General features: G+C 41.7%; 1 protein-coding gene across 1 annotated transcript in view; it reads right to left on the bottom strand.

The window, feature by feature from the left end:
* Positions 1–507: 507 nt before the first annotated feature.
* Positions 508–19259, bottom strand: part of TBC1D19 (TBC1 domain family member 19) — a 70407-nt gene continuing 51655 nt past the window's right edge. The window contains exons 16-21 of the mRNA XM_083755007.1: positions 16680–16712; positions 15092–15201; positions 12986–13077; positions 10868–10983; positions 9757–9827; positions 508–2451 (exon numbers count right to left, since the gene is read on the bottom strand). Of these exons, the coding sequence (XP_083611133.1) occupies positions 2377–2451; positions 9757–9827; positions 10868–10983; positions 12986–13077; positions 15092–15201; positions 16680–16712 (497 nt within the window). The 3' untranslated portion in view covers positions 508–2376. The remainder of the gene's footprint in view (positions 2452–9756; positions 9828–10867; positions 10984–12985; positions 13078–15091; positions 15202–16679; positions 16713–19259) is intronic.

The following is a 19259-nucleotide window of genomic DNA, read 5'->3' as shown; positions in this document are numbered from 1 at the left end:
GACTGCATTCTAACAGGATTTAAAGCAATGGCGTGGAACTTGTGCTGGTGTGGATCCCAACTCCCATTAGCCTTTGCTAGCCTGGCCAATGGCTAGGGATGATGGATGCTGTAGTACACAACATCCCAATTTAAAACCTGCTTGTATGCAGAACTGTTTAGTTGTAGAGAGAGACAATAGGGATGTATTTTCACCTCACAAAAGAGGTTTTATCAATGGAAGGTGTAAAAATGGGGAATGCTTCACAGTGGTCTGTAAGTAAGTACTTAATTCATTCCGGAGGTCCGTTCTTAACCTGAAACTGTTCTTAACCTGAAACACCACTTTAGTTAATGGGGCCTCCTGCTGCCGCTGTACCGCCAGAGCACGATTTCTGTTCTCATCCTGAAGCAAAGTTCTTAACCCAAGGTACTATTTCTGGGTTAGCGGAGTCTGTAACCTGAAGCGTATGTAACCTGAGGTACCACTGTATCCCAAAACTGAACAACAGATTCTGCAGCCAGCATATATATTATGAAAGAAAACACCATTTTTATTATTTCAGTTAACAAAAGGAGGAATTAAGCTCCAAGGTCAATGTAATGGAAGCTTTACAACAACAGAAAGGCTGTGTACAGTACAATAAATAAAACACTTTTAAATTATTCAACTCAACCTTTAAAATACACTTTTGGAAAATGGGCAAATATCAGTGTAGGTTGCCACCATCTTACATGCAACAGAGCATAAATTTAAATTTGGACCTGAAATCATTTTTCAGCTTTGCTGACAGCTCAAAATCTGGATGATGAGAGTGCCACACATATCAGGTGGACAAGTGACTCTCAAGTCCCTGGTGCAAGTTTCTCTGCAGCAAGGTCTATGCTGGGGAAAAAACACATTTTGTGGATCTGCTCAAAAGCCATGCCGTTCTCTTTTCTACAAAGATTCGAATACTGCAAATGACAGACAACAACTTGGAGCCGAGGAATGTTCATAAAACTTCCTTTCGATGGGAAAAAAAAGTATTACAAGTTACGTCTTTAGGCAGCTGGGAATTGCAAGAGCAAAGTGGACCTCGTGAGACAAATTGGCCAAAAGTAACGCAGCATATCAATGATACAGCTTTACCGTGAAGGAGGTCTCAACATCCAATCTTGGCCAACAGCTGTATGTGGTTAAATTAGAACAACCTGGTAATCAATTAGGATTTTAGGGAAGCTTACTGGAATCCCTGGAGAAAAGGGGGGGCAACGAATCATCATCGGTAAAAGACTGTCTGTCCCGACGGCAGCGCGACTCAAGTCACGCAGCAATACGAGCTTAGACTCAGCGAGTTGATACACAAGTTCCTGGACCAGCAGGGGCTAGGGAAATGGCAGATGCAGCACATTCAGCTCCTAAAGAGGAGGTGGGAGCTAGGGGGGAGAAAACTATTGACGTCATTCACAAGCAACTGCTTTGGCTCATGTTCAGAAAGGCTTTGATAGGTTCTGAAGAAAGCTGTGCTGAAGCATTTTTATCTGTAATATAAAGCTTTGCAAAGCAGAATCACCACGGATAAAGGGTTGAGAATAAGTTGGTAAGGGCTGGAGGAGAAAGATTAGTTTCTTTCACAGCACAGAAGGTTCTATGATAAGGACAATTGTTGCCGGTCGGTCCTGCTGTCAGCTCCAAAACGAACAGGTTTTTGAGGTTTTTGGAGGTGTTTCAAAAACTTACAAGACCTGTTGGTTCAAAGAGAACAGCAGGGGAAAGGGAGTACGTCACAGAAAAAAGATGCCTCCATCATACCACCTTCAACTCTAAACTCGTCCTCGGCCTTCAGCCAAGAACAATAAAACAAGATGCTTCTTCCATCAGGAATGATATAGAAAGGTTGCAAAGAGAGGTATTGCTGCGATTTTTCAAAGGAAGTGTTATTATTACACTTTTAAAGTTAAATACTTTACAGAAATACTTTTTTTCAAGTATTGCAGGACTTTTAAGATGACGGATGGTGTGACTGGATAACAGATCATAACTGAAGACATCCTTTCCCCACCTTACAGCGTCAGAAAGGCAGAATTGAACTCTAGTATTATTATATGCTATTTCCTTTTTGGTGCATTTAATTGTACATGCATTTGGGGTTATCACTTAGGTGGATTGGCTGTTATGTGATTTGCATTACATCCAGGTACTGCAGTTTGGCTAAAATTCAGCAGCATGCAGCAGCGCTAACTTGATATGCAAAAAGCATTGGGGGGGGGGCGTTTCCATGTCAAAAGTGCATTTTTAACTCTTGCAGAATTCCACCCATTAACGTTTGAGCTTGATTTTAATGAAAGCGTTGCATAGTTTATTATTAGCGTCTGATGAAAGTCTAGCAGTGCAGCACAGCAGCTCTGAGGAACATCAAGTGCCGGTGGCGAACAGAAAAATCTGAAGAAGAGGCATAACTTTCAGAGTCGAAAGATCAGCAAGTACAGCCTGGAATAAAAGGGGAAAATATCACATTATGTTTATAATTAAGAAATAATTGCCGCTTTAAATTTTTTTTGCACCATTAACTAATGACATCTCCTTAATTTACCGTATTTTTCGCTCTATAAGACACACCAGACCACAAGACGCACCTAGTTTTTGGAGGAGGAAAAGAAGGAAAAAAAATATTCTGAATCTCAGAAGCCAGATTAGCAAGAAGGATCGCTGAGCAGTGAAAGCAGCAATCCCTCTTGCTGTTCTGGCTTCTGGGATAGCTGCGCAGCCTGCATTCGCTCCGTAAGACGGACACACACTTCCCCTTACTTTTTATGACGGAAAAAGTGAGTCTTATAAAGCAAAAAATACGATACTTGCTTTGGCTTTTATCTACAGAAATTCTCTTTAATTCTGAACTGTACTATGAGAGTCCTATACATAGTGGGATCAAGTGCACTGAATCCTTATTTTAGGATTTAGGCCTCATTCAAATATATGCGGTATCATGGGTGCGGAAGACAGTCTAACATTTCACCTTGTATCTAAAAATAATTGTACGTTAGGAACCCTTATCCTGCTTGTCTGGAGTAGTACTTGCGGAATAAGTCTTGATTTGTAAGAATGCTTCACAGTGAGCCTTCTCAGTGAGAGCGACATTTATTTTTGAAAATCTTATATTAAAGTAAGAGTGCTTAGTATAATCATGTACAGATGACCCACTTTCATAAAGGCAGCAAAATGCAAAGATCACTCTCCCCAGTCCAAATATTTTGAGGGACATTTTGTTCAGACGAAAATGATGCCTGGACAGAAAAGGTTATACCGTGCAATCTATACAATATCACGAAACTGTTAAGAAGTGGGACGGGCTGGGGGGTAGGGATGAATGGAAGGATCATTTATGGAAACATAATAAATCATAGTTAATCTTCTCATGGCAACAAAGGTGTTAATCTTTAAAGCTTTAGAGCCCAAGTCTTGGATATTTAAGTAACCATATCCTCTGACATTTGTCTCCCATTTTTTTAGTTTTGGAATATGGCCTTTTTGCAGGTGGCATCACCATCTGAAATAGAGATGATCACTACTGATATTAGGGACTTTTCTGTGGTGACTCCATGGTAATGATATTTCTTTCCATTAGAAATATATGAGATCTGTATAGCCAAAGGTTGTAGGATGACCATGGATCCCCCACAGCAGAACTTTAGATTGTCTGCCTTAGATAGGGAGCTTCTGTTTCTGTATTGATACCATGCCATTTTTATTTTTGGGGGACAACAGTTTTTTCTAATCATAAAGTAAATGAAAAAAAACTGCTGTTTAAAAAAATGTTCTAATAAACCTAATCAAATGTGGGCCACTTGGGGACTAAAAGGGCTTAAAAATGTATTAGTAACAACAACAAAAAAAGCAATATTACAAAACTAGGAAGGGGAGGGGGGAGGAAGAACCAAACACCATGAGCATCTGTGGTTTCTGAAAATATATGACGATGCAAATACTGGAAAGTGTACTCATCAGCTCAAAGTTTTAAATTGCATAAGGGCACGACTTATGTCCTGCAGAATGAGTATGGATGAACCTTTTAAATATAGCTCCCTTAATTGAGTTAGGCAAATAGCGGATGTGTGGATAACTCTTGAAGCATTAAACACAGAAAAAAGGTGATTGGTTATGAACTGGTTTTGCATTTTCTTTAATATTACCTTGCTCAGGGGTTCAGGACGATCCACTATTATTTAGTAATGTTTTAAAGAGTGTCTCTCTCTCTCTCTCTCTCTCTCTGTCTCTGTCTCTCTATCTCTCTCTTTCTCTCTCTCTCTCTCACACACAGAGGTTTTCTGGCTTATCACTGTTAACTGAGAACAAAAGCATTCCTGTGTACAGCCTGATCACTCCCATTTCATTTCCCCCCGCCTCTCAATATGAGTGGGATAAACCAGGGGTATTTCCAAAGCCCATATTGTGGAGGTTTTTTTGCTCCTTAATAAGTCATGAACAGCAAGCCAACAACAAACCACAGCTGTAGCTTGGCTAGAAATTGTTGCCTGTTAAGAGAGCCAGTATGATCCCTGGCTCAGAGATAATACAAAGCCAAGGTTTGTCTTGTTCTTACCAGGGGAGGAGCGAAGTGAGAGCCACCTGGCAGCCCATATAAACACAGAACTGATTCTCAGAAAACCATAGTAAGTTAGAAATCTGCCATGTTATGTGTGAATGGGGCCGTAGTACAGTCGTACCTTGGAGGTCGAATGGAATCTGTTCCGGAAGTCCATTTGACTTCCAAAATGTTCAGAAAGTGCGGCTTCTGATTGGCTTCAGGAAGCTCCTGCAGCCAATCGGAAGCCACAGAAGCCCCATCGGACCTTTGGCTTCCAAAAATAGTTTGCAAACTGGATCACTTCCAGGTTTGCTGTGTTCGGGAGTCAAAACGTCCGAGTACCAAGGTGTTTGGATCCAAGATACGACTGTATATGAAAATTTTCTTGCTGTCATTGCTCATTAGTTCATAAGGTAAAGGTAAAGGGGCCCCTGATCATTAGGTCCAGTTGTGGCCGACTCTGGGGTTGTGGCGCTCATCTCGCTTTACTGGCCGAGGGAGCCAGCGTACAGCTTCCAGGTCATGTGACAAGCATGAGTAAGCCGCTTCTGGTAAACCAGAGCAGCGCACGGAAACGCCGTTTACACTCCTGCCAGAGCGGTACCTATTTATCTACTTGCACTTCGTGCTTTCGAACTCCTAGGTTGACAGGAGCTGGAACAGAGCAACAGGAGCTCACCCCGTCGCGGGGATTTGAACCACCAACCTTCTGATTGGCAAGTCCTAGGCTCTGTGGTTTAACCCACAGCGCCACCCACGTCCCTACCTCAAGTTATATTTTTTTGTTTGTAATATCACAGCCCAAAGGCAAAATGTCAAGAGTTGGACAAGATAAGCACCTGTGCACATATAAATTAAGCACAACCTACATTAAAGCTGATGTGGGCGGTGCTGTGGTCTAAACCACAGAGCATCCCCACAACTGGGTGAGCTCCCATTGTTCGGTCCCTGCTCCTGCCAACCTAGCAGTTCAAAAGCATGTCAAAGTGCAAGTAGATAAATAGGTACCACTGCGGTGGGAAGGTAAACGGCGTTTCCGTGCGCTGCTGCTCTTTTCACCAGAAGCGGCTTAGTCATGCTGGCCACATGACCCGGAAGCTGTACGCCAGCTCCCTCGGCCAGTAAAACAAAATGAGCACCGCAACCCCAGTGTCTATCGTGACTAGACCGAACGGTCAGGGGTCCCTCTACTTTTACATTAAAGTTAAACCAGGGTTAGAACAGATTTAAGAACAAAGCCCTAAGAAGGTAATCCTGCAGCAATTTACAATTTTTTACCTCTACTCTAGCAATTAAGACAGATTAGCTACAGATAAGCCTTAACGGAAGCAAAGTCTGGAAAGAGTAAAGTTAGCATATTTGAAGTGAAAAGCTCCAAGTACAGATTTAGTTCAGCAGTAGAATATAGTTCAGCTGATTTCCTGGGAGATTTAAAAAACTGAAAACTAAAACTGTAAAGTTTAGCCGAGGTGAAAGAGAGCCATGTTTCTGGGCTCTAACACAGGTGCAGTACAAACCTATGTATGTCTACTCTTAAGTCATAATCAATCAATTTATTGCATGTAGCCAAAGGCATTCACAATAAAATCTGCCCCATTCTTCCATGGGACTGAATGTGTTTGGATATGACCTTAATCATCTTTAGCTGTAATCTTGTTCATGCCTGTTGAGCTTCATAGCAGCCAAGCCACCTGAATAGCTTTGCAGCTGTAAACTAGCCAAATAAAAGGACCCCTGACCATTAGGCCCAGTCATGATTGACTCTGGGGTTGCGGTGCTCATCTTGCTTTACTGGCCGAGGGAGCCGGTGTACAACTTCCGGGTCATGTGGCCAGCTTGACTAAGCCGCTTCTGGCGAACCAAAGCAGTGCACGGAAATGCCATTTACCTTCCTGCCAGAATGGTACCTATTTATCTACTTGCACTTTGACGTCCTTTTGAACTGCTAGGTTGGCAGGAGCTAGGACCGAGCAACGGGAGCACACCCTGTCGCAGTGATTCGAACCGCCGACCTTCCGATTGACAAGTCCTGGGCTCTGTGGTTTAACCCACAGCGCCACCCCTTTTTTGAAGGCCAGTCATTTTACCTAACTGGGGGAAAGCTAGCCATATTTAGTAAAAGTCTGGAGAGAGCTCTGCAGATGAGCTGGACCCCTAGAGATGAAGCATTGAATTAAGGAGTTGGGAAAGTTAAGAACTTTTGCAAGTTTGCCAACACAGTGGGGCCAGGAAGCTTTCCAGAAAACCTCACCAAACCTCACAGCACTGGACTCAGCTTAAAAAAAAATCCCCAAAAGGAAAATCCGAAATTAGAACGTCACCCAGATTGCCACATGTACAACTATCTGCCTGTTGGGTACAACTTGTGTCGACATGATGCAATAACTGAAAAACTAGCTCTTCAGGACAAAGTTCATTCCTTTGAAGGCAAGGTGACTAATACAGGTAAGATGAGAGAAACAAAAAGGGAGACCTTTAATGATACAGTAAGGAAATGCCAGTTTCCTGTTGGTAGCTCCACTGCTCTTAGAGAGAATTAGGGTTTGGACAAATGGGGAATAAAATGGAAAAATGTGATTCAGTGCAAGTATGTATAAAGTGTCATACATTGGGGCAAAATAATGATGATGATAATAATGATGATGATGATGATGATGATGATAATAATAATAATAATAATAATAATAATAATAATAATAATAATAATAATAATATATTATTTATACCCCGCCCATCTGGCTGGGTTTCCCCAGCCACTCTGGGCGGCTTCCAAAAAAATATTAAAATACTGTAATACATCAAACATTAAAAGCTTCCCTAAACAGGGCTGCCTTCAGATGTCTTCTAAAAGTCTGATAGTTGTTGTTCTCTTTGACATCTGGTGGGAGGGCGTTCCACAGGGAGGGCGCCACTACTGAGAAGGCCCTAACCTCATTATAAACCTTTAGGTGCCAGGGGAAAATGTTTCTTTTTAACTGGGCCTTTGGTTGATTTGATAGATATCCTATGCCAGGCATGTCCAAAGTCCGTTTCAGGGGCCTAATCCGGCCTGCCAGTCAGTTTAATCCTGCCCCGGCAGTTTATTTCCTGGGGTAAAATCCCCCCCCCCAAAAAAACTTCAGTCCTAAAAAAAGTCAACAACTTTGGTCGGCCCTCATGCATGTTCACTTCATCAAATCTGGCCCTCTTTGAAAAAAGTTTGGGCACCCTTGTCCTTTTAAAATATGGGGGTTGGGGGGTTATTGGGTTGTTATTTTGATTATAAATTTTGTGGTTTTATACTTGGATTTTGTTCTGTGAACCACCCTGAGACCTCCAGGCATAGGGTGGTATATGAATTCAATAAATAATAATAATATACACTGAGCCAGCAGTGACTGGCAGGAATGAGATCTTAGGGTCATGGTTATAGCTAGGTGAAGAAATCCACATGGTATTGCAGCAGCTATGAAGAAGGTGGATTCTACACTATGGATCATTAGGAAAGCAGAAGAAAACAATGGTGTGACCAAACTCGTAATAACTATCACCAGGATATTGGTGATAGTTAGCAACCGAAATGCTAAGGAAGCTGGAAAAACTCCCCTACAAGAAGAGGTTACAACATTTGCACATAATTTTGATGTGTAAAATTAAGCATGGTCAATTCTGTGTCCAGGTCGGTTGTCTACCATCTCCATCTGGTACGCAGGCTGAGACCCTACCTGCCCGCAGACTGTCTCGCCAGAGTGGTGCATGCTCGGTTTATCTCCCGCTTGGACTACTGTGATGTACTCTAACTTGGGCTACCTTTGAAGGTGACTCGGAAACTACAACTAATCCAGAATGTGGCAGCTAGACTGGTGACTGGGAGTGGCCGCCAAGACCATATAACACCTGTCCTGAAAGATCTACATTGGCTCCCAGTACATTTCCGAGCACAATTCAGTGTGTTGGTGCTGACTTTTAAAGCCCTAAACAGCCTCAGCCCAGTATACCTGAAGGAGCGTCTCCACCCCCATTGTTCAGTCTGGACACTGAGGTCCAGCTCCGAGGGCCTTCTGGTGGTTCCTTCCCTGCGAGAAGTGAGATTACTTCTGAGCAGGTGTTTAGAACTGCACCGTGAGAGCGTCTTTTGAAAATCTACACATAGCAGAAATGGTTCGTAGTAAACATATTTTTTTCCAAAAAAGTTAAAAAGTAGTCATGTTGGCCGGCCCAGGAAAAGGGTTCCAAAATCCATTATTAGGGCAGTACCATTTATTAAGGGACGCAGGTGGCACTGTGGGTGAAACCACAGAGCATAGGACTTGCCGATCAGATGGGCGGCGGTTCAAATCCCCACGACGGCGTGAGCTGCTGTTGCTTGGTCCCTGCTCCTGTCAACCTAGCAGTTTGAAAGCACGTCAAGTGCAAGTAGATAAATAGGTCCTGCTCCGGCGGGAGGGTAAACAGCGTTTCCGTGTGCTGCTCTGGTTCGCCAGAAGCGGCTTAGTCATCCTGGCCACATGACCCGGAAGCTGTACGCTGGCTCCCTCGGCCAATAAAGCGAGATGAGCGCCACAACCCCAGAGTCGGCCACGACTGGACCTAATGGTCAGGGGTCCCTTTACCATTTATTAAGGAAACTAACATGTCCCAAAATAGCCTTTATCAGGCTAGATGGTAAAACAAAGCAACAAGGGAGAAAGCCTCATTTGAATACTTGCTACTTCCTCCAATATTCTGGAAGTCTCTTAGCAGATGAAGATTCAGAGCTTCACCACCAGCCAATTTCTATCCTCTGCACTTGCCTTGTTCAGCCTCTGCCCGGACTGAAGTTCAGCAGGACTCGAAAACTTCCACGCTTTGGTTGGCCTAATAAAAGTATTGCCCTAAAGTAGATTTAGGAATTTCTCTAGGTATTCTATCATTCTTCTCAGAACAGTGGTGCACATTTTAAAAAGTGTACACTCAAAATATATGAAAGGCCCTAAGTGTAATTGAAAAAAATAATTCAATTATTTCATAGTGTTTATAACCCAGTTTAAACATTCTTCTTTGTATCTGTCATAGGAGTATCATGAGCGTCAGCCATATATTTTCATAACTTCCTTTGAATATTTAGCCGAGATAAGAATTTCAGCAGAGAGCCTCACATTGCATGCTATGTGCACACGAAGCTTAAATTACTGTGTTTGGCAAGATGTCACAAACTATTTCCATTTTCTCCCACTGAAACTTATCCTTACTTCAGCTGCAGCCAGTGATGTCACCTCCATTAGATTCACAGCTCGGAAAGCAAACACAGCAGCTGCCAGGACTGAAAAAGAATGCACAATATTTAGACTGGCGGCCTACTAATTAGTTGCTACAGATATTTTGGTCTAGCTATTCTTTACGTTCAATTCAGTAATCACTTAGTTTGGGAAATACTATATAGCCAGCTTAAATGCGCCATTCTAGTCAATTTGTGACAGTTTCGTTTTAAAGAAAAGAAGTACGAGAAAGTCATTTAAAGTGCACAACAAAATAAATATATTAAGAATTTCTTAAGTTAAATGTGATCTTTGCCTTACTTGTAGTTCTATAAATCATGTGTCAACACGAATAGAAGTTATTAATATTGCAGCTGTTGTATAAGGGGTTATTATTTTGACCAGAATATAATTGAAATTAATAAGCTTCTGCAACGCAGAAATAAAGAAAATCATCACAACATTAAATCTACCACGTGGGGGACTACTTAAATTACAAAATGCAGTATTTGAATGATTGGTATTAGTATTTGTATTATAAATGGGACACGGGTGGCGCTGTGGTCTAAACCACAGAGCCTAGGGCTTGTTGATCAGAAGCTTGGCAATTCGAATACCTGCGATGGGGTGAGCTCGTTCTTTGGTCCCTGCTCCTGCCAACCTAGCAGTTCAAAAGCACGTCAAAGTGCAAGTAGATAAATAGGGACTGCTCCAGTGGGAAGGTAAATGGCGTTTCCGTGCGCTGCTCTGGTTCGCCAGAAGCGGCTGAGTCATGCTGGCCACATGACCCGGAAGCTGTCTGCGGACAAACACCGGCTCCCTTAGCCAGTAAAGCGAGATGAGCGCCGCAACCCCAGAGTCAGCCATGACTGGACCTAATGGTCAGGGGTCCCTTTACTTTTATGCCAGTTCTCAGAATAGCAGAAGTGAGTGAACAGGACAGAGGCCCAGCCACTCTCCGCTTCCAAAATTCTAAGTTTTAAGACACTGAATAGCTACTGAAACCATGCAATTGCACATGAGGAAACTGAAGCCTCTTGTGTTGGTATCATTTTTTTTAAAAAGGGAGAATGTCAACCCCATCAACAAAATATGTTCTCATTACCGGCAAGAATTTCCAGAGAGTTGTATCCCAGAACTCTGTCCCACAAAAGCAGAAGCTGATCTGTAGCTAAGTAGCCGGAGAATGCTCGTACCATCCATTTAAATGATATCCTTAGACTATGAGTGGGAAAAAACACACCCTATTATATTTCCCCATAACATACAATCACAGTGGATTTGCCATTTGCCTTAGATGCGCTTATGTGGATTTCTGAGCCTTTTACGGAAAAGAGCACAGCTAAAGCCAAAGCCAACTAAAGAAAGTAATTCTTCTTAATGCTAAAGCTGGCATGATACACTCAGTTCACTCATTCAGAATCTATTTGCTATCTGCTTCCTGAGCTTAACAGTATTTCAATAGTCAAAATCGAAAAAGAAAGTACTGTTTAGCATCTATTGTAAATGCATTCTCCTTAGGGTAACAGCAAATGTTATGTGTCTCCACGCAGGTAAGCAAAGATGTCAACCTTGATTTTTGTTACTCTGAGTTTGTACCTTGAAGCAGGAGTCTTTTTCAGACCTGAAAAATAATCTTTTACCCAAAAATGTGTTTTGGGACCCGCTTCTTAATTTTTTTAACCTGTATTTGAATTGTGACATTTCTAGTGTTCCTACCCACATCTGATTCCGTTGTGGATCCCAAGGGAGGAGTGATATACTGTACTTTTCCGTGTAGACTAGGTTTTTTTTTTTTTACTAAAAATAATGTTAAAAAGAGGGGTAGTCTTATACACGAGGGCAATCTCCCCCCATTTTCTTAATTTTAAGACTCCAAAAACTTAACACTGGGGCGTGTTATACATGAAAAAATATGGTATATCGTTTTTATTTAATTTTACAAGTGTAAAGTTATAACAATACCAAATACATAGCCATATAAAGAGATTTCTCTGAATTTCGAGATTTCCCATCATCCCCTCCCTAGATCCTATTGTCAACATTCTCAATTGTTTATGACTAGCTATGTTATACAGTGGTACCTCGGTTTTCGAACAGCTTAGTCTGTGTTCCAGTTTGCAAACTTTGCTTCAAAAGTCAAACGTGCTCCGTTTTGAGTCCTGAGCTTGTTTCTACTGTTGCACTGCTAATTTGCGTCCCCCATTATAATTGAAACCTTCCATTTCTGTTTTTAACTGTTGCACTGCTAATTTGCGTCCCCCCATTGTAATTCAAGCCATCTGTTTCCGATTGCAGTGTTCTGAGGTGATATTTGGAGCTTATATTTGGTGCTTTTGTTTTTGCTATTTATTTTGCATTTTTTGTTTTTGAGGCTTTTTCGGTTCATTTGTTTTTGTGACCATGTGGAACCCAGTTCAGCTACTGATTGATTGATTGATTGATTGATTGTGTGACTGCAGAAATGGATAAAAGCCCCCCATCCAAACAATGACTAGCGTCTCCACCCCCATCTTTTTGCCCGCTGAGGTCCAGCGCCGAGGGCCTTCTGGCGGTTCCCTCATTGCGAGAAGCAAAGCTACAGGGAACCAGGCAGAGGGCCTTCTCGGTAGTGGCGCCCGCCCTGTGGAACGCCCTCCCATCAGATGTCAAAGAGATAAACAACTACCTGACATTCAGAAGACATCTTAAAGCAGCCCTGTTCAGGGAAGTTTTTAATGTGTGATATTTTAGTGTTTTTTGGTTTCTATGGAAGCCGCCCAGAGTGGCTGGGGAAACCCAGCCAGATGTGCGGGGTACAAATAATAAATTATTATTATTATTATTATTATTATTATTATTATTATTATTATTATCTTCAGTGCAGGTCAGGAAAAAAATAATTTAAATTTTTATCATCTATAATACTGTCTTATTTATTTTATAGTACAGCACATTGATTATTGCTTTCATTTTAGGGGTTCTTTTTAAAAGTCTGGAATGGTTTAATCCATTTTGCATTACTTTCTACGGGAAAGCGTGTCTTGGTTTTGGAACGCTTTGGTTTTGGAACGGACCTCCGGAACGGATTAAGTTTGAGAACCAAGGTACCACTGTATTTGTAATTTAGTAAACCTTTTTAAGTTGTAAGCTGCCTCAAGCATGGGTTTAACTACAGAAAGTTGGCATGCAAATATAATGATGATGATGGTGTCAGTTTTTAAAGGTAAGGGAAAATACTTACGGCTGTGCTCCTATTTCTCGAAGGTGATAAAACAGCTGTGGTAGATGGGTTTGGAGAAGGGTTTCAAACAGCAAACATAATGATACAATGCCCTTTAAAAAAGAAATAGTATAATAATTTACTTTTTATAAAAGCACAACCATACAACAAGTGTACCTCTTACTACTAATGAGTTTAAAGATAGATAGTGAAAAAATACCCAATGTAGTTCATGCATAGATTGAAAACATACATACAACAAGTCAAAGTAGTACAGTAAGATTTGATAAAGTGAGCTTGTGGAATTTTTCACATTAAAACATTGTCGGCTGCAGACACAGACAACAGATTCTTTCCTAGATACATGCAATGAAGGGCTACGAAACGGAATTTAAGGCCAACAAAATTAACGTATAATGATAATCTTAATTTCAGCATGAGTTTTCTTAATTTTTAAATTAAAAATTAAATTAAATTAAACCACAAAATCAGCACTACGCGCACTCCACAGCAAAATAAGAAAAACTGAATTCTGTGACTGATATTAGTTTTACAATATAGCAAAGCTTCCTTTTTTCCTGTTATACTGTCATTTTTACTGTTTTACATAATTTTTCCTGGTTTTGTCTGTCATGAGGAAGTTGGGATTCCACTCTACTTCCTAGGATTAAGTAGACATTACATCTTCCAGCATTTATTTGTAACCAAAAGCATGAGAATTATGTTCTTGCTTTGTTTTGTTTTTCAAAATGAAAGCTAAAAGATTCTTGGGAAGCCAAATTTAGTACCTAATGCTTTTTCTGAGTCCCTGTGAAATCACAGAATTTACATAGCCTTGCACCCTATACCTGCAGGTCTCAGGGCATCTACAACATAAAATCACAATATAAAAACATAAAATACATAACAAAAACAAAAACAACTTAATAATCTTCCCCCCATAGGGCTTTCCCTCCCTATCTTCTCACTGTGTACCCCATAAACCTGTGCTGGAAATTCTCTCAATGCTCCAGAGCAGATTTAGGGGTTGTGGCAACACACAAAGGAAATCTTGTTTCATGAATGCAAAAACTCATTTGAATCCCTCCCAGAGCCAACCTAAATTAATCCCCTGGATAGAAAATATCAAACTTCTCCAGAACATTTAACGCGTCGGAAACACTCTGGCCCGATTCAGACATAACACCTTTCTCCCTGCCTAGGTTTTAAGTTGCAGTCAACTCCTGTTAACGCTGGATAAAATTAACCTAGGTAATTTTGCATCAGGTAATTAAATTACAATCTCAAAATGAAGAGGATGTTGTCATTGAAGGCTCAGTATGTTAGCCGCGGTTGAACATGACCCAAGGATTGCGAGACTTCGTTTCCAAACTCACTCCCGTTTCTGAAATTATTTTCTATCCCTGTACGTATACATCTGTCAATTTTTTTTACAATGCTTTACAAATCTCACAAAGTGGACCCTAGCTCCAAAAAAAGCTTAGGCCGCAAGAAATGTGTTTGCCTTTTAAACCAACACATGGTAGCATAGTTTTGCGTGCAAAATGACATGATAGATTGTATTTTAATATTCTGCTGGAAGCCGCCCAGGGTGGCTGGGGAAACCCAGCCAGATGGGCGGGGTATAAATAATAAAGTATTTATTATTATTATGTCCCAGGTTCAAACTCCAGATCTCTAGTTAAAGAATCTCAGCAGGATTGGAAAAGACATCCAGCTGAGACTTTAAACTGTTGCTTCTATAGCTCAGTTGGCTAGAGCATGGTTTACACCAAGGTTGCAGGTTCGATCCGTAAAAAGGACACCTGCATGTTCCTGCATTGTAGGGGACTGGACTAGATGATCCTCAAGGTCTCTTCCAACACTTGTGATTCTATTATCCTTATGAAACAGGCCAATAATCTGACAGTATAAAGGAAGAGATTATATAAAGCAAGAGAGTATAATACGCAAGAGATTTTATCAACACAGAGGTCTACATTTTAAAATATTTTTGTACAAGTCAAACAAAGCGAAGGTTTGCATAGACAGCGGTCCTGAGTTTTTAGAACAGGCACGGTAAAAAGAGACAGGCATATTTTAGTTCGTTGCATTTTGCATGTTCAGATTTGTTCAAAGCAAACTTACGGACGGGTGAGAAGAGATGGAATGAAGTCGGAAGAAATAGCGCACGTATATTTCGCGAAACATCTGATACAGCTTGGAAGGTTCATTATACAGGAAACAAAGTGGAGCAACTGAAAGGATGAAAGACATTTGTTATCGCAACACCACTACTTGTTAAAATCACAAGATGCATGTCAAACAAAACCTGCGTATTCTGAACGAACACCAGTTCTTTGTGGAGGTAGAAATAAGAACAACACGTATGTTAATGCAGCCGCAGCTATGGAATAATCGTGTCTTTTCTTAATAGTCATTCAAGTATTGCCTTTTTATTGACAAGTGGAATAACAACAGGCCACTTTAAACATGTGATTACTTTCGGAATGCCAGCCTCACAGCTGAGACAGATTTGCTTGAAGGCACAATGCTGTTAATCAGGACCAATGCATGGGTTGCACATACAAAGTCACACAATTTTATTTATTTGGTAAAATAACCAGTGAAGAAACTGGGGTCGCCACATAAATACTATTCCATAGGTAAGTACTTCCATGGAACCCCAACCTGGTTGCAAAATATGAAGCAGCCCAGAACCTGCGATCATCACCTGAAGCCCTTCTTTGTGTACTCCCTCCTGACACCATCATTATATCTCTTTACACACCAGACAAGAACTTTCTTCTACAACTAGGCCTGTGGCCTTTAACGATCTGTGGCCTTTTAGAAGTTGGTTGGGTGTTTTAAATGTACAGTGGTGCCCCGCAAGACGAATGCCTCGCAAAACGCAAAACGCGCAAGACGAAAGGGTTTTTCGTTTTTTGCGTCGCTTCGCTAGACGAATTTCCCTATGGGCTTGCTTCACAAGACGAAACGTCTTGCGAGTTCTTGTGAGTTTTTTCCCTTTTTCTTAAAGCCGCTAAGCCGTTAATATCCGCTAAGCTGCTAAGCCGCTAAGCCGTTAATAGCCGCTAAGACGCTACTAGCCGCTAAACCGCTAATAGCCGTGCTTCGCAAGACAAAAAAACCACAAGACGAAGAGACTCGCGGAACGGATTAATTTCGTCTTGCGAGGCACCACTGTATTTTTTAACCTTCATTTTAATGTATCTGTGTGTGTGGGGGGGGGGTGTTTGGTTGGTTACTTGGTTGGTTGTAAGTTGCTTTGAGTTATCTTGGGCAAAATAAAGTGACTAACATTTAATTAATAATAATAACAAGAACAGCAACAATAGAAAAATTAATAAAAAAATCAGAATTAGCCTCCTGGGCAGGGGCAGACTGTGGAAGAAGACTCTTCTTCCTCCAACGATGAACAAGAGGCCCCACCACTTGACAAAGATTCCCCGGGTCCTAAGGCTATGAGATGCAAGCCAAGCATAGGAGCCCGACAGCTCAAACAACTCCCTGGCCCCATTCTCCAGAAATCCCACCTACTGAAGTGCTGGAACTAAGACCAGCAATCCAACTTAATCCCCACCAAACCTCCAGGTATGATGGCTATGATAAACACAGACAGATATTGTATTGCAACAATATAAACTGACTTACTTATTCAATTAATCAAACTTCCAATTTTTAGCTCCAGTGCTAGTACTGAAGAGTCACTTACCGTACATCGAAAAGCCATGGAAAGGGATCACACCTGCAAAACAGAGACGCTCCAGTTTACTGTGAGGACTGTTCATGATTCCACAGTTCTTTAAGCTTTGTAGGGGAAAAACCCCCAGACAAAAGTACACCCAGGGAGAATTCCACAAAATATTTCAGAACTTGATTCTTTTCATATGCATAAACATATCTTTACCTCTAGAGACTGAACTAATAACTGCTCTCCTGGATCAATGAACTTGTGACCCAGCTAGGAGAATGCCGTCCACCTCTGACTTATGATTGCTAACCAGTGGCTCAATAAAATCTCCTTCTTCAAATGCCAAAAACAGAAGGCCTAACAAGCCTAACAACAGATGGTTGGCGAGCTGCGTTCAGTGTAAAGGGTCAGAAATTCCGCAGGCTTCTTTTAGTTCAGAGTTGATGGCTTTTTTTGAGCCAAATTTAAAGTTGGCCACCCCCCTAAGTGCTGCATGTCCACAATGTGCACACAATCATTGCACATATATGTTCACCGCATACACTCGCTACACATGCAGAAACACAGTGTTCTCTCTGTGTCTTGCACTTCCCACTGCGATTAGGAATAATAATAATAATAATAATAATAATAATAATAATAATAATAATTATTATTATTATTATTTTATTGTTTACACTCCGCCCATCTGTCTGGGTTTCCCCAGCCATTCTGGGAAGCTTCCAGCAAAATATAAAAAATAATAAAATGTCAGGCATTAGAAACTTCTCTTAACAGGGCTGCTTTCAGATGTTTTCTAGAAGTGGTGTAATTCTTTATCTGCCTGACATCTTATGGTAGGGCGTTCCACAGGGAGGGTGCCACCACCAAGAAGGCCCTCTGCCTGGTTTCCTACTGAAAACTCAGAAGTGGAGCCACTTGTGACAGTTCAACTGTGAAGGAGTTCTAAGGATGTGTTGGTGCTATTTTTCTGGGGTTGTATTATACTGCCTTGCAAATACACCTCTTCTCCTTCTGGTGCAGCACCATTGATGATGATGATGATAATAATAAGAATAAGAATAATTTATTTATACCCCTCCCTCCCCAGCCAAGACTGGGCTCAGGGCGGCTAACAACCAATAATACAAACAAGTTGATTAAAATACAATTTAAAAGATTAAGATACAATATTAAAACAAAAAAAATTCCTTCCAGTAGCACCTTAAAGACCAACTAAGTCAGTTCTTGGTATGAGCTTTCGTGTGCATGCACACTTCTTCATGTATCTGAAGAAGTGTGCATGCACACGAAAGCTCATACCAAGAACTGACTTAGTTGGTCTTTAAGGTGCTACTGGAAGGAATTTTTTTTTGTTTTGACTATGGCAGACCAACACGGCTACCTATCTGTAACTGGAACTATGGAAGGCACCACATTGAGCCGCATGAAATGGAAGTCCATCAACCGTGTATCTGAAGAAGTGTGCATGCACACGAAAGCTCATACCAAGAACTGACTTAGTTGGTCTTTAAGGTGCTACTGGAAGGATTTTTTTTTGTTTTGACTATGGCAGACCAACACGGCTACCTATCTGTAATATTAAAACAATTAGGGAGCAATCTCATCATAAGAAGAGAAAGGAAAAAGAAAAAGGGGGAGGGAATCAAACTGATTCTGAGCCAAAGGCCATGTGGAACAACTCTTTCTTACAGGCCCTGCGGAAAGAGATCAGATCCCGCAGGGCCCTGGTGTCAAGAGACAGAGCGTTCCACCAGGCTGGAGCCAGTGTTGAAAAGGCCCTGGCTCTGGTTGAGGCTAATCTAACTTCCTTAGGGCCCAGGACCTCTAGGGTGTTGCTATATATGGACCTTAAGGTCCTCCGTGGGGCATACGAGGAGAGCCGGTCCCATAGGTACGAGGGTCCTAGGCCCTGAAGGGCTTTAAAAGTCAAAACCAGCACCTTAAATCTGACCCTGTACTCCACCGGGAGTCAATGCAGCTGGAAAAGCACTGGGTGAATACGCTCCCATGGCAGAGACCCTGTGAGGAACCTCGCTGCAGCATTCTGCACCCGCTGGAGTTTCTGGGACAACTTCAAGGGCAGCCCTGCATAGAGCGAATTACAGTAGTCAAGCCTGGAGGTGACCATCACATGGATCACTGTGGCCAGGTAGGGGCGGGAAAGGTAAGGGACCAACTGCTAGAAGGTCTTAGCGCAGGGCTGCCCTATTCCAGTCCCCCAAATACGGGGGGCCCGGTTTGCAAATTGTGCAACTCACTTGCACAATTGCAAATCACATGGTGAGTTGGGAAAGGGTTCAGCAAGCCTGCTCCCACAGACTTCCAACTCCAAACCATGAGCTAGTGGCAGAAAGGCCAGCTCATGCTGTAAAAATTGTACTACAGCATATGCAAAATATGCTCAGCCAAAGACAACGGTGGGATTAAGCATGCCCAAACAGTGGCTAGAACATGATAAAACATGGTCAATTCTCTAAGAAAAGAGGGAAACCTCTTCCTGGCAAACCCTGTTGTGTTTCCAGTTGTCCATTACATAAATCAGGAGAATTCGTGGTCTTAGAAATTACTGCAGTTTCCCCTTTCCCCACTAGAGGAGGC

This window comes from Podarcis gaigeae (genome assembly GCF_964106915.1).
Source record: "Podarcis gaigeae genome assembly, chromosome: 9".
NCBI classification, from domain to species: Eukaryota; Metazoa; Chordata; class Lepidosauria; order Squamata; family Lacertidae; genus Podarcis; species Podarcis gaigeae.
Note: the sequence above shows the minus strand (reverse complement) of the source record. Positions and strands in the feature narration are given on the sequence as shown.